Here is a 16,272-nt window from a genome sequence, read left to right on the forward strand (position 1 = left end):
GAGAGCATCTTATAATTTTATTTCATACCTAAAATATAAAAGATAGTCTTGAGATAGTCTCCTATAAAAGATATAAAAGATGACAACTAAATTATAAATTACATAATTTTGAAAAAAGGAACTATGGTGAGGATTTTTGAATATGATAAAAATAACAGATAAAAAAGGGGAATGCCAAACAAGGCAAAATTATTGGAAATAGCCAGTGGGGGTGGATCATGTGCTAACATAAAATATGAAAAACTGTTGTATTAGACTTAATAAACAAATTACACAGCCACACAAAGAATAAAACTGAGAAAACATGAGTGAGGGTGATAGAACCAAAATAATAAATATATATATGGAATACACATAAATATATATACAAATAAATAATGAAAGTCTGCTGGAAGTATACGAATATTAGAAGAACGTTTGTGCATTTTTAATTCATTGTAACAGCTTCAGCCTGGAAGGCATTACTACTACTACTACAGCAGCTCACTGGTTGCTGTAGTGTAGAGGCTACATCTGCTCAGTGCAGGATTTCTAGGTTGAGAGGTTATTGAAATACTACATTCTTCCTTTGCCTGCTGAATTCATTGTCGGCTGAATCTCTCCTGTATATTCCCAGGTATATTTTTAGCTATCCTCTCTCTCCATACAAATTGCACAACCCCTGTTTCCACTCCATTAGGTTATTTCTTTTCTAAATTCTTTTAAGTTTGTGAGAACATTAGTCCAGTGAAGGAGACACTGGAAATGAGTCTACAGTCAAGGAAAACAAGCACAATGAATTTATCAAAGAAATTTCCAGTATCGCATTCTATACATATTGAGTTAAAGGGGAGGGACTTATGTTTCAAGTTTATATTGTGTCCAGTTTGAATGATAGGCTCTATGAGTCACACATGGGAGAGTAGTCAATGAGAAACATACACATGAGTTGATTAACAATGAATTATTTAGGCATGGTCATGGTGTGAGTCTGATTGTTCTCAGGAAGTGTGTTGCTTCAGGAAGCTATAGCCAAGTTTCCCGGTCATATATAATTTAGAATAATAAAAATTTTTTTTCTTCACATAAAGTTTTCAAAAAGTGCTGGATGTTTGAAGTTTTAACTGTATCAGGTAACATTTAAAATGGTTATATTAATCTAGTTCACAAAATGATTTCAGTTGTGGCAACAGCCTGTTCTTCACCGAGTTTCATTTATATATATATATATATATATGAAACAAAAAGTCCTGAGTAAAGATCCTTTGGTCACATTTTTCCTCAAAATATTTTGTTCATCCATACATAACTAATAAAATAATAACTTGCCCTACTGATATCAGCTTACTGAACATATAACAAATACTAATACAAACTGGAAATTTTCCATCAAGCAATTTATTCTAAGTCTGACTACAAGGAGGCTCTCGTTCTCTTCTCTGAAAAGTTCAGAGCTACCAGACATTGTTTAAGTTTTTACTTTGAGAATATTTTCTTCAAATACTATTTTTAATAATTTAGGAGATTTTTACAGCTGAAAATATTAGTTTGATCCAAGAAAATTTCATTTCTGTATATTTTCTTCTGGTATATTTGCTACAATAACTTAGTCCTAAAAATTTGTTCCATATTCTTCAGCTAGCTATGGCCATATATTATACTGAAATAAAAAAGAAAGAAATGAGTTGAAAAGCTAATTAGATTATAAGCTTTACATATTAATGCATAACAAAATAATACTCAGAACAAAATCAATGTTCTTGTTACTTACTTAAACATTATAATAAACAAATTTTATATATATTATCATAGTACTTATTTCCTCAGTGCCTTCAATTTTATTAGTGGACACTTAATTTGCAGTTTTATTTAAATATAATCCACACACTCTTCTATGCATTAAAAAACAGTTCAGCAACTCACAAATCAAGGTCATTTTGGAAACAAAAACCAAACCAGTATTTGGGGGGGGGGGGGCAACTAAACATGTCCAGCTTCTTTGAAAATGTAAACTTTTCTATTTACTGATGGAAAAACACAGTTAAGTATTGTACTGTATCTATTTATGAAAACTACAGGACTTGAATAATGAATAAATGAAAATAAACAAAAATTAGGTAATCAGTAGTAACTCACAAGCATCATGAAGTTCAGTTCTAGTACAGTGTAGTCTCCTGCCATTGTGACACATTTAACACCTCTGGGGCATTGACCAAAATATTCTAGGGATTCTTGATCACTCCTTTTCAAAGTATTTACCAACTGTTGGAGGATTACAGGAATTATCTTGAGCAACAATCTGCCTGCTCATGCACCATATGCTTAATCAAGTTAAGATAGGAATAAGAGAGCAAGTCCATGTGCTTGGTACTCTCCTCATTCACAGTATGCTGTTAGCCAGCTATACACTGAGAAGTAGGCCATTATTGTGAAAGAAAATGAATCAATTTAACTACTTTTAACTTGTCAGTGCAACCCCCAACCAAACTGTTGCAATTTCTGCACTAAAGAAGGTCTGGTGCGAATTCCATATTTGTGCAAGACAAGGACTCATTCATAAAGAGAACTTGATTACAGTGGTCACTGGCTCAGTTTCCAAGTTTTTGAATCCAACCCCTAAAGGTTCTCTGGTGGTGTGTGGTTATGATCACATGACATGCTTTACCCCCAAGGTAGATGGGATAAATGACATCAGATTATACTGAACTCCCATTTCAAAACATTTATCCATCAGTTCCAAAACAGAAATGAGAACTAAAGCCAAAGAGAGATCATGTCTTGGAAGTTAATAGTAGTAGATGATCCTTAACTTCTGTATGCTGCACTACAGATATGGTCTGAAAAATGGCACCTGATGCTTAATGCTTCTAAATGTAAGATTTGCACCTGGGGAAGAAAGTTTAAGAAGTTATTTACAGGGGATGAGAGAGTCAAGAGTGGTTCGAGATGAAAAGAGGATTTTTGATAAAATTAGATATGAAATTTACTGTGCAGTGTAAAACAGGTGGCCAGGAAAACACTTGGTGCCCTATCTATGATTTTATAATTCAGTGGATTCCGGTTATTTGGGCCACCGGTTAATCGGGGCAGCCGTTTATTTGGGGCAAATCTTAAAGAACAGAACCCAATCAAGAAAATAGCCAGGGTTTACTTCGTTTAATTGGGACAACATGCTGTTTAATCGGGGCAGGAGACCGCAGCACTGGAGATTACCCTACAATTGTCTCCGACTGTACACGTGGTTCGGTCAGATTTCTGGAAGTCACAACCATAAAACAATTAGCAGTCACCTGTTTATTGGCTTTTCTGTTAGTGCAATCTATCATAAACGGATAGTAAAGTAGATCTTATTGAATTTCTGATAATACTGACAGCTGGAATTCTCTGGGTTATTATGGTGAAATGTGTTCACACTTCCATGGAATCTTCAATCATATAAAAAAATTAATTTTCAGAATCTTCTCTTCACTCCTATTTTTAAAGCTTCGTAACTTGTTACTCCGTTCTCACTTGCGCGCATCGTGTTACTTGCAATTTGTGTGTGCCGTGTTCTTTGTTAATAATTGCTTATCTTTTTACCCCCACCCACAAATGTCAGTGAACAGAAATGTCAACTAGTTCGTATGTACATATTACAGTACGTATTAATTATTCCGATTATCACATATATTCTTCCGATTTTCACGTACCATTTAATTTTTTAATTGGTAAGGTAATAAAAAGTAAATTTGTGCTTAATATATCTTTACTTTTATAGCCTGTGGATAAATTTCCTCCTATTTTTGCTAATTAGAATCGCCGTTTAAGAGAATTAAAATTCAGTTCATAAACGTGATCACAATGACGGCGCTTACTACACATCGTATAGTGAACAGAACTTTACTATGGTGAGTCCTTCAGAACGTGATTTGATTGTACAGTGAATCAAATGTAATGCGGGGGTCCATTGTATTTTTAACTATTTACGCGAAACTTGGGATAATTGGGGCAGCCCCTTAATCGGGCCAAAATGCACTAGTCCCGATGTGTCCCAAATAACCGGAATGACTGTATTTGTACCTTTAAAAAGTAGGGAGAAGCATGTCAAAGTTTTTCACATCTTTTCGATTACATTTTAACTAAAAAATCAAATTAATTAGCTAAATGCTATTTATTAAGGAAAACATACTAGAAGGACTTTTCTGATGACTATATAGTTGTATAGATTTACAATTTCCACTTCATAGGATTTTATCAATGCAATAATTTTAAACAGAGGTCGGAAAATGGTTGATCAGAATGCATTGAAATAAAAATAATGTTTGAATAATTTAATAACTGAAGCCAAAAATGTTTAACTGCTTGTCTGATTTTGTTTATAAATTTACTTTAAATTTTTATATACTCACTCATCTAAGTGAGTATATAAGATTTTCATAATAAAAAAAAAATAAAATAACAAAAATTGAAATAATTCTACAAACAGCATATTTTATTTAAAATGGAGATACACTTATAAAAAATTGTGCTAGGATGATTTTGTGACCTTGCATATTTTTAAAGTTGTTCATATAGCAGAAAAGCCTAATAGCCCTGGAAAAATTATAAAAAACCTAGAGCCCACAAACATGTTAAACCTAGAGATTCTGGGTCACATTTAGAGGGGTGACAACTCTATGTTCATGTGAAGAACAGCTTTTAAACCAGTTATTTTACAGGAAATCAGATTGAATTGTAGAAGTAAAATGAATGAAAAGGTATATTTTCATTAGAAGATAAGACAAGAATTAGGGGCTACAAATGTAAAATGTTAGAAATTAACAAGAAGATGGATCTCACGAAGTTCACCTTTGGACAGTATGTTGTACAACACTGGAATAAATTACTCCCAATGTGCATGAGAGCTTAGCAAAGTCAAGCTGGAACTGGATGGTCATCACTTTTTTGGCAGATGTAGAAAAAGTCTGCTTCTTTGTATAATTACAATACTAATATGATTTCACATACTTGCCAATGAGTGAATCATAACTATATATTGTAAACTTGCCTAAAGTAATGTAAATTGTCCATTTACTGGCATACCCAGAACTCAGTGCTGGTATAAGTACACTTGATTTCATCCTATACAGCCTAATCATAATTAATTATTACTAGGGCTCACATCTGGTGAGTATGGGCTTGGCAAACCAGGTCCTGAGCTGGATATCATCATCCTTCTCTTTCTTGGTGATTCTCCTCTCTCTCTCTCTCTCTCTCTCTCTCTCTCTCTCTCAGGGTAACTCGGGAATTTTTTTTGGCTAGTGCATCATAAGCCTCAGGCTTCCTTGCATCATATGGCTAATAATAATAATAATATATGTTTGAAAAAACTTCAAGACAGCATTAATTGTATAAAACCCATCTAACAACAAACAGAACAAACTTTAGTGATTGATCATCACATTTTTCAATTTGTCAACTCTGAAAAGTGCTCAAATCGCTTTTCTTGGTACTTGCTTCTTTCAAGATTATAATCAATCTCCACCAAATATTGATCCACCTTCAGAAATTTAGTGACTCCCATTTCAACATGCAAAGAAATTAATCAGATGAAAAGCATTATATATTACCAGCAAAGCTGAATCTCCTCTTCTAACAACCCTATTACTCTAGTTTTTAGAGTAATAGGGTTGACAATATATAAAATGTCACCGTTATACCAATAACAGAAGCGTTTCAATACTATGTGCCTCAAAATTTTATAAAGGATTGCACATACTTTCAGGTTGTTTAGAGTAAGATGCTCGATACTGTACCCTGTCGAGTCAATGTCCAACACTGGCACCGAGAGCAAGCTGCTTGCAATTTTTATTTGTTAAGAAAAGTCACCACAATAGGATATATCCATCACCTCCTCTTCTTTCCATTTCTATTCAATTTTGCTAACAGTGCTTAATGCTTTTCTTTCACATCCATATTTATTTTTTTGCTATCAGAGAAAAATACAATACCCTTATTTAAAATTTGAAAGTTTGATAAAATCCATTATTTTTTTTTATTATTATTAATTTTTTTGGCTAATCTTTAGAGTACAGTTCCCCTTCCGATCAATCGTTGGCAAGGCGTGATTAGTGATCAACAAGTATAACTCCTCCCACCCGCTGCAACAGGCTGCTGATTACCGGTGGTTTGTGAATGCCATTTTTCAACCGACCGAATCCAGCAGGAATGCGATGTGCAGGCCAGTAATGTCAGGGTAGTGTTTTTTTTTTTTTTTTTTTAATTAGTTTTCTTAAATTTGTCAGATTTACTGAAGATTAATGGAAAAAAAATGAACGAACAAACAAACACACTAATCTAAATGGGTACCAAATGCTGAGTTCAGGTTATGTTATGTGACTATTCAGGAAGGATTTGAGCTAAAAAAGGAACAAACACAATAACCTAAAGAAGTACTTTATTATACTAAAAATGGAATGAATACACTAACCCAGCCTTTCTCAACCTTTTTACCCTGGAAGAACCCTTGAAATCATTTTTAGGTCTGAGGGAACCCCTGCATAAAAATTATTATGTCTACAGTTCACGGTATATTAGCGTGATAAATAAGTTGTAGATATAATAATCCAATAAAAATTGTCAATGCTCTTTTGAGTAGAGAATGATATTTTTCTGTGGATCTGTTTATGTTGGCAAACTTACTAGCCTACTCTTTGTATGGTTCCCCCTCCCCACAAAAGATATCAACCCTAATGCAAATCAGTAGTATAGGTAAGGAGGCTTAATTCAGTTTTTGCCTTTTATTTATTTCCTACTTGATTTTTTTACCTTTATCCCAGTTGGCCTAAAAGTCTTATCATAAATTTATATAGTAGATTAAATTTAAATAAAGGTTGTAAATTGATTTTAATTAATGTTATTTACAACATGAAAATTTATTGACAATGTTGAACAGTAAAGCTCCTAAAACCATAAGCCAAAGCAATATGAATAAAAACATAGCCTAAGACACAATTTTATACAAGACTTTGAAAAAAAAAAAAAAAAAAAACAATTTTCTTACTGAGTGACATGATCAAGCTGAAACACAGGCCTAGCAGTTGCAAAATGGTTATACACATGTGTTGGTTTCTTGATCTCTTTTATAGGCCTGTAATATGCATAAAAAGTTATTTTTGAAACTAAAAATAAAGAATGAAATTTACCTCTTTAATGCAAAACCTGTGCTTGTTTTTTGCTGCACAAATACTCAATTCTGGGTCGAACTTGAGATAAGCACACATGGATTTCACCTTAAACTGAAACAAATTCTGTCCTTGCTCTTGATGCTTGTTAAACAAGAAAAAGCTTGCTCCCACATGTAAGAAGTTGAAAACCTCAGCAAAATGTTCATTGCTTTCCTATGAAAGGCAGGATAATCTTTCAAAGAAATCCAGAACTAGGAGCAGATCAATAAATCTCATCTTGAGTGCACAATCAGACTGCAGCTCACAAAGATCTTCCTCTTCTCTCAAAGTCAAGTTCTCAAGCTGAGCAGAAGATTCAGAGAAAGGGTCCCTCACCCAGTCACACTTGTGCTGAAAGGGAGAGAAAATACTGTTCAATTTTGTTCTGCAGTTCTTCCAGGTGGTTTTCAATAAGACTTGACACTTGCTGATATCCTTTCTCACTCTCAAGCAGCAGTGGAAACATTTCAGGATTTCCTTTTGTAGCATGATTTTTCCAAAGATACATGTTTCCTTTTAAATCTAAGAATCTTGTCACTTGAAGTCAAAACATTTTCTCCAGGGCCTTGCAGAGACTTCTTTAACTGGTTCATGTGATGAAAAATGTCAGCTAAGTAGGCTAGTTTCTGCAGCCATTCTTCATCTTAAAAACACTCAGCAAAATCTGGCCTACTATTTTCTTGAAAGTACTCCTGAAATTCACCTTTCAGCTCAAACACTCTGTTGACAACCCTTCCTCTGCTAAGCTACCAGATTTCTGTTTGTAGCAGGAGATTTATGTGCTCTTTGTCCAGGTTTTCACACAGCTTTTTAAACATTCTCAAGCAAACTGGTCTTTATTTAATAAAGTCAACCATTTTTGTAGCATCATCCAGAACTTTTTTCATTTCATCTCCAAGAGTTTTTGACACCAGCACCTATCTATGAAGAAAGCAGTGTATTGTGACAAAATCAGGATTTTTTTTTTTTTTTTTAACAAGAAAGGTCTCTCATGCAGCCATCCATTGATGGTGATCAATAATTCAGATGCCAACACAGTTCCTCTAAGACAGACCTTTTGTTTCCAGATATGAAGACAATACATTTAATATATCTTGGCCTTTTCTTGTTTCGGGCAGCTCTTTCCAGCAGAAAAAGTTTTTTTTGAATTTCATCATCATTTACAAATCTTACAAATGCTAGAGCATGATATTTATTGGTGAAATCTGTTGATTCATCAACCTGGACAGAGAAGCCATGTTTCAGTTTATTACACAAAACCTCTTCAGCATCATGTGGCATGCCATCAATACGTCAACTTGTCGTACGTTTGAGGATGGAACCTTTTCAGTTTCTCGTACTGCATCTTGTCCTAGCATTTTATTCCCTATAATTTTACATGCTGGCATTATTAGGTTCTCACCAACTGTGTGATATTTCCTTTTCTGGGCAATAAGTTCTGCTACTAAATAACTTGCTTCCTGAGCCTTTTCACTGAATGTGACTTTTTTAGCAAAGGCTTTACTCTGTTTTGAGATTCCAACAGCCATTTAAAATAATCAGCACCTTTATACTTGTCAAATGGCTGTGATTTGTAGTTAAGTGTCTTTTCGATTTTGCTGTAGTCATTGCTGCATTTGTAAGTTGTTTGCCACGGACAACGCACAATTGAATAGGACAACTTTGATTAACAGCCAATGAAAAACCCATTGATAAGCAGCTTTCATTGTAAAGACGGACTTTTTGTGTGTCCCTTGTTGCACAAGTGCAATGAAATGACTCAGAAGATTGTAATTCTTCATCACTAACCTTATCAGAATTGTCCGCAGGCCTAGGCCTAGAATCCTCCTCTTCCATCTCACACCTCGTCTTCAAAAATCGCCACACTGGACCGTCAGACATGTTTGTAAAACACAAACACTAATAAAATATAAAACAGAAGAGCATAATAAATAACTAAACGAGAAAATCGCAAAAAATACGAAAACTTCACAATACAATTCACTTCTAACCTACACAATCCACGTTATGCAATGTTTACAACAACAGCAGTTGGGGGAGGTTATTTGGGAGTGAGAGGCTGATGTCATCAGCCTACCATCCTCCCCTCCATACAATACAGCACTCACCAATTATCAATGGTCTCCCCTATCTCACGTCAAAAACTGAGAATGGACTCAACCAAATGAACACAATCTTACTGTGTACTGCCATATGGGGGAGATGAAGAATCCTCCTAGCACAACAAAGACAAACTCGAAAAAAATGCTCTACAACAGCGACTGTTATACCCACAGGACCACAATGCCCATCAATAGTAACAGAACTATATGTAGGCCAATTCCTGACCATCTCTAGACAGATCTGCTGAAACCGATAACCACCGACTTAGACGTTACCAACTGGACTGACAATACCTGATTGGAATCTATCAACGGAATACTGCAGCCAAGGGTTCTTGGTGAACTTGCACTAGGTTCCCTTGCCTAGTGCCCTTTAATCACTCTACCTTTTCCCCCTTTTCACCTGGTGGAATTCAATTTCACCTTCCTTGGGGATTCCTTCATGTAATTCCCCATATTTCTGACTGTCTCTCCCCTCCCCCTTTTTCTTCTCTAAACCCCACACACTCTTACTTTTTTCTTTTATCATCTCTGTCAGGATGCTCAGGCAACCCTGGCAGAAATCAGCCAGAGAATACGGGACTGCCTGGCTTACCTCCTAAAGGTGGTGGCAGGTAATGTGAGGTTTCTACTAGGGGTCCTGCAGCAGAAAGCCAGATAACAACACAACCCAACACTTACACAAAACAATATACACTTCTGGCTTTTACAGAGTTGTCTACCACACAAGAGAAACAATGGGGCAGAGAAACCACCGGTGCCACCCCAACCCAAACGCTATGCCATACAGGGGCTGAAAGACCTCTAACGAAATTGCTAAAGGGGCTGCTCAGTCACTGTCCATCACTGCGAGCGCTAGCATTGCATGAAGTTAAAAAAAACTATGTTTATTATTTTTTTTTTAATCATGATCTCTCGTGGAACCCCAGTTGAGAAACCCTGGCCTAACCTGATGTCACTGGCTTGTACGACTCTTACAGGCTGGTGTCCCCCCCCCCCTCAGCCACTGGATTAAAACCTGGAAATCCCTTTCCAATGGTGGCAATGGAGTGGGGGAGGTACTGCATAGTAAAGATTATGCCGGGGGAGGGAATTTAAGCAACTAACCTAAAGGGGTTTAATTGAAAAACACAATTTTTTCGTGTGAATCCCTCCTGAATAGCTACATACCTAGCCTAGCCTTTTTAGTACCTATTTAGATGTTTAGTGTGCTTCTTCCTTTTTTTCCCCATTAATCTTTAAAATCACGTTTTTTTTGCTTGAATCCCTCCCAAACAGCTACATAACATAACCTATCCTCTTTAGTATATGTACCCATTTAGGTTAGTGTGCTTATTCCTTTTTTTCGTTACTCATTAGTATACTGTATGGGAAAAGCATCCTGGCAAACACATAAAAATGCAAACAAGCGGTAAATTATGCAGAGGACTAGACCTCCCAATAAATGCGAGGAAAGTAACTGGTGGGAGGAGCTAGGCTTGTCAATCATTGCCTCTCACAATGATCCATGGGATAGAGTACCGTATTCTAAAGATTAACCTTTTTTTAAAAATCCGATTACTGGGCAGAGTAAGGCCGCTTATCGTGTTACTCTGTCTATCCAAACATGGTAGACTGACAATAAATTTTTCATGAAATTTTAATGGCTGCTATGATTATCAGTTACTCCAGTAAATCAAAATAAATGGTTTTTTTTTTTTTTATATATTTACTGGAATAACTACATTCAATAAATGTGTAAACTACTTTTTTTTAAATTTTTTTTTTTATGTAAACCCCAAACACGAGAGGTATTAGAACCTATAGTACTTAGTACCGTGCTTAGGTTGAAGGTTGGGAAGACGAAAGAAGATATTTGTTGAAATTGGACTTGAACTTCTGTAAACTGTAATTTTCAGGAAATACGTACAAAGGAAGGTTGTTCCAGAAAACAGCAGTTGAATGAATAAACGAGGAAGATGAAAAGTTGGTTCTGAGAGTTTGAAATTGGCCAGTAAATGGATGTTGACTGGTGGCTGCACGTGTTCAGACTGTTTAGAAAGAGAGAGCAGGAATTATAGAAGCCAATTCAGAAGAACAGTGCCCATGGAAGTATCTGTAGAAGAGGCATGCAGCAGAAACAGTATGTCTATGAGACAGTGAGTGGAGAGACTTTTAGAGATGAATCATTAATTAACCAACTGCCCTCTACTGAATGGAATCAAGAAGCCTGAGAGAGGTTTTGGTGGTATCACCCCAGATGTGGGAACAATATTCCATGGTAGGGCGGATTTGGGATTTATACAGAATGAGCAGTTGTTTGGAAGAAAAGTAACGCAGAGAGCGAAAAAGAAAACCAAGTTTTTTAGATGCAGAGGAAGCAATATTTGTAATGTGCTTGTGCCAAGAGAGATTAGAAGTCAGGGTAATCCCCAAAAGAGATATATCATTTTTCCTAGAAATCACAGTGTCACCAAAGATAAGCATAGGAGCAGAAGAATCCGTTTTGCGAGATATAAGACAAGACTGAGTTTTAGAAGGGTTGAAATCAACTAAGTTGTCTTTGCCCCACTGGAGAATTACCTGAAGGTCAGAATTTAAGGAATTGGTAGCAGATTTTGAGAAGTTGAAGCTGATTGAGCAGGGCAAGGTTTCTCAAAATGGAAAGGGGAATGCAATGTGCTATCATTGGGCAAAACTATGGATACGATTTCCAGTCAATGGAAGAAGGTCATTAATATACAAGAGGAAAAGAGTGGGGGAAAGAACTGAACCTTGGGAGACACCGGCATTAGTGGAGAAGTTGGAAGACAGAGAACCATCTACCATCACCCTCAGTGAGCGATCAGAGAGAAAACTGGATAACCAATTACAAAAAACAGTTGGCAAACCATAAGATGGAAGCTTGTTTAGAAGACCTTTATGCCAAACACGATCAAAACCCTTTGAGATGTCAAGAGCAACTTGTGTTTCACCGAACCTTTCCATTGAATTAGTCCATAAATAGGGGCTTAGAGGGGAACAGGTATCCTGTGTGTTATCAGACACTCAGCCTAAAACACTGATGGATCCAATATCTCTCTATTACAGAAGATTTAGGAGAAGTCCGGTTGGCCTGCCTCCCTAAAATCCACTCATGCACACCTTCTCGATGGTAAGCCCTGTTACGTCACTTAGGTGGCAACGAACGTGTAGAGTGGTTCTCTTCAAGACGCCTGGTCAGCGTGAAGAGGAAAAGACCAAACCCTCCAGCAATGACAGCACAACAATACAAATGGCCCTCAGTCCCCAGCAGCTTTCACTCTCCCTCTTACGGCAGCGAGAGGATCAGAGTGGAAGCAGAGGGTGCTAAGAATCTCTGGGTACGACCAGGCTGCCATGCACGGAAATTGAACTTGGCCTGTTATAACGTACGATCACTCATCGGTGAAGACAGGATATCAGAGCTGGAAAAGGAATTAGAAAATGTGAATTGGAATATCATTGGTTTGGCTGAAACAAGAAGAAGAAATGAATCACTTATAAGTTTATCAAGTGGAAATCTGCTGTACACCAATGGAAACAGTGAAAGGAGTGAAGGTGGAGTTGGGTTTCTGGTCCATAAAGATTTTAAAAACAACATTTTGGAATTCAAAAGTACATCACCAAGGGTGTCAAGACTAATACTCAAGATTTCTAAGAGGTACAAGCTAAAGATTATAACGATTTATGCACCAACATCGAGCCATGATGATGAAGAGGTTGAAGAAATGTACACTGAAATTGAGAGTCTTCTAGATGAGCAGAAAACCCACTACACTATTATTATGGGGGACTTCAATGCTAAGGTTGGAAAAAGGCAAAACAGTGCAGAAAGAGGAACTATAGGAAATTTTGGAATTGGTGAAAGAAATAAAAGAGGTGAAAGACTTGTGGAATTTGCAGAATCTCAAGGAATGTCAGTAATGAACACTTTTTTCAAGAAAAGGGTGAACAGAAAGTGGACATGGAAGAGTCCAAATGGATTAACAACTAATGAAATCGACTTCATCCTCACTAACAGAAGATATATTGTGACTGATGTTACCGTCCTGAATAAGGTAAATGTTGGAAGTGATCACAGAATGGTAAGATGTACACTTGATATAGATGTAGGAAAGGAAAGGAAAAAACTGACTCGAGTAAATAATACAAAGGTCTTTGAGATAACAGAAGAGGAGAAAAAGCAGTATGTACTGGAACTTAAGAACAAGTATGAGCTTCTGCAGACTGCTGAGGACCAAGATATCGACGAGGAATATTACAACTTTTTGAAAGTGATAAAGCCCAAGAAACCTATAGGGAAACAGAAATCCAAAGAAGAAAAAATTAGTCAAGAAACACTTGTCATGATGAACCAAAGACGACAAATGAAGAGCAAGAAAAACACTGACAGGGAGAAAATTGAGTATACTGAGTTATGCAAAGCCATTAGAAAGAGACTTCAGAGAGGACATAAGAAGATTTAACACGAGAAAAGTAGAACAAGCATTAAGGGAAAACAAAGGATTTAAATCAGCAGCCATGAGCAGTAATACAGAAAGACAAATGATACTGAAACTGAAGAATAGCGATGGTGTACTTATAAACAGCAGAGAAGGCATAATTCAAATAGCAGAAGACTACTATAAAGAGTTATACAAGGAGCGAGGGAATGATACCAGCAGTGGGGAAGACGGATTGCAAAGTAGCAACACATACGACATACCCGATATTCTTCCTGATGAGGTAGAACATGCATTGAAGAAAATGAAGAATCGGAAAGCCCCGGGGGAAGATGAAGTTACTGTAGAGTTGTTAAAATTGGGAGGAAGAGACATAACACAAATACTGGCAAGGCTCTTCACAAAGTGCATTAGAAAAGGTGCGATGCCTAAGCAGTGGAATAATGCAATCATAGTTTTGCTGCATAAGAAAGGAGATAAATCAGAAATTGGAAATTATAGACCAATTAGCTTGTTATCCCATATCTACAAGTTGTTCACAAGGGTCATTACTAACAGATTAGAAAGAATACTTGATGAGAATCAACCGAAAGAGCAAGCTGGCTTTAGGACAGGATTCTCAACTATGGATCACCTTCACGTAATATCACAGCTAATGGAGAAAGCAAATGAATATAAAACACCATTATGCCTGGCATTTGTGGATTATGAAAAGGCATTTGACTCCATACAGCATAAGGCAATGTTTCGGGCACTGGAAAGACAAGGCATAGATACTCCATATATTATGATTTTGAAGAAAATATATGAGAGTGCTACATCCTTTATTAGACTAGACAAAGACAGTAGCAAATTTAAAATCGAGAAAGGAGTTCGACAAGGAGACACAATATCTCCGAAGCTGTTTACTGCTGCCCTTGAGGAAGCTTTCAGAAGATTAGAATGGTCGCAGAAAGGAGTCAATGTGAACGGAGAGTACCTAAACCATTTACGATTTGCAGATGACATTGTGGTCATAAGCCACGATCCCAAAGAATTAGAGGAAAATCTTAATCAGTTATGCACAGTTAGTAAGGATTTTGGACTAAAGATGAATATGGCTAAAACAAAAGTAATGATGAACAAGTATGCCACAGAAAGGGAAATAATGATTGAAGGAGCAGTAATTGAAAAGGTGAAGTCATATACTTATCTGGGACAAGTTATTAGCTGTAATAATGATAAATGGCTGGAAGTCAAGAGAAGAATAAATTTTGGATGGATAGCATTCAGGAAATATAGTCACATACTGAAGAGCAATATCCCAGTTTGTCTGAAACGTAAAATAATGAATCAATGTATACTCCCCACCATGACTTATGGAAGTGAAACTTGGGCACTCACCAAAAGAATGGAAGAGAAGCTAAGAACTACACAGCGAAGAATGGAACGAATTATATTGGGAATTAGACTGTTAGATAAGAAGAGAAACACATGGATTAGGCAGCAAACTCAAGTAAAGGACATTCTTATCCAAACTAAAGAACTAAAATGGTCTTGGGCAGGACACATAGCTCGAAGACATGATGACAGATGGACTAAGAAAATAACAGAATGGTACCCAAGAGGAGCTAGAAGAAAACCTGGAAGACAAAGGCGGAGATGGATAGATGAAATCAATGAGTTTTTGAGTAGTAAATGGATGATCAGTGCTCAAAACAGAAGGAACTGGAAAGTTGCTGGAGAGGCCTTCATCCTGCAGTGGATTGAAAATGGCTGATGATGATGATGATGAGTCCATAAATGGGTAACATAAGCCAGAATATCACCAGTGGATCGACACTGATGGAATCCATACTGGCGATCATTGATCAGACTGAAGGTTTCTAGGTAGTTTAAGAGTTGGCAGTTAATTGATTTCTCCATTACTTTAGAAAGAGTAGAAGTAATTGCAATGGGACGATAATTGGATGAGAGGGATTTGTCACCTTTTTAGGAAAGGGCTGTATGTCAGCAAATTTCCAAGCAGAAGGAAAAACACCTTTGGAATAAGAAAGTGAAATAAGGCAGCAAAGAATAGGAGTAAGTTCAGGAGCACAGGTTTTGAGAACAAGTCGGGACCTGGAGCTTTCTTAGCATCAAGATTCGTCAAAATCCTTCTGACATCCTTTTGACGGAAGACCACAGGAGACATTGAATGGAGCGTGTTAGGAATGGTGGGAGGTGTTTTACCAAGATCATTAATACATGAGCTGGAAGAAAAATGGGATGCTAGCAGGTCAGCTTTATCCTTGGCTGAAGTGACAACAGTACCATCTGGTTTGGACAGAGGTGGGAGCAGAGATGGGAAAAAGTTGCGGCCAATAGCTTCGACAAGAGACCAGAATGCTCAGCTGCCATTAGGGCAAGAAGTAAGTTTTCTTCTCTTAGCCTGTTCAAATTCTAGTTTAGGCTGATTAATAACTGCTTTACAATTGTTGCGAGATTTGGTGTAGGCAGAAAATGAAACTGAAGAATTAGAAACAAGCCAATTTTACGATATGCAACATTCTTCTCTTGAACAGCCTTAGCACATTTATTGGAAAA

The 16,272-nt window shown here is 36.7% G+C and overlaps 1 protein-coding gene across 8 annotated transcripts in view; it reads right to left on the reverse strand.

Moving 5' to 3' along the window:
- Nucleotides 1–1,358: 1,358 nt before the first annotated feature.
- Nucleotides 1,359–16,272, reverse strand: part of LOC150086018 (uncharacterized) — a 576,308-nt gene continuing 561,394 nt past the window's right edge. For 7 of the 8 annotated variants that reach the window (XR_016546983.1, XR_016546988.1, XR_016546987.1 and 4 more), the window contains 2 exons: nucleotides 8,952–9,062; nucleotides 1,359–1,639 (listed from right to left, as the gene is read on the reverse strand). Coding sequence is in view for 1 of the 8 variants with exons in the window: in XM_090374334.1 (XP_090230460.1) it covers nucleotides 1,635–1,639 (5 nt within the window). In the remaining 7 variants the exon portion in view is untranslated. The remainder of the gene's footprint in view (nucleotides 1,640–8,951; nucleotides 9,063–16,272) is intronic. The other variant, XM_090374334.1, reaches the window with a different exon arrangement.

This window comes from Mastigoproctus giganteus, chromosome 5 (genome assembly GCF_048544385.1).
Source record: "Mastigoproctus giganteus isolate SK-2022 chromosome 5, ASM4854438v1, whole genome shotgun sequence".
Taxonomy (NCBI): domain Eukaryota; kingdom Metazoa; phylum Arthropoda; class Arachnida; order Uropygi; family Thelyphonidae; genus Mastigoproctus; species Mastigoproctus giganteus.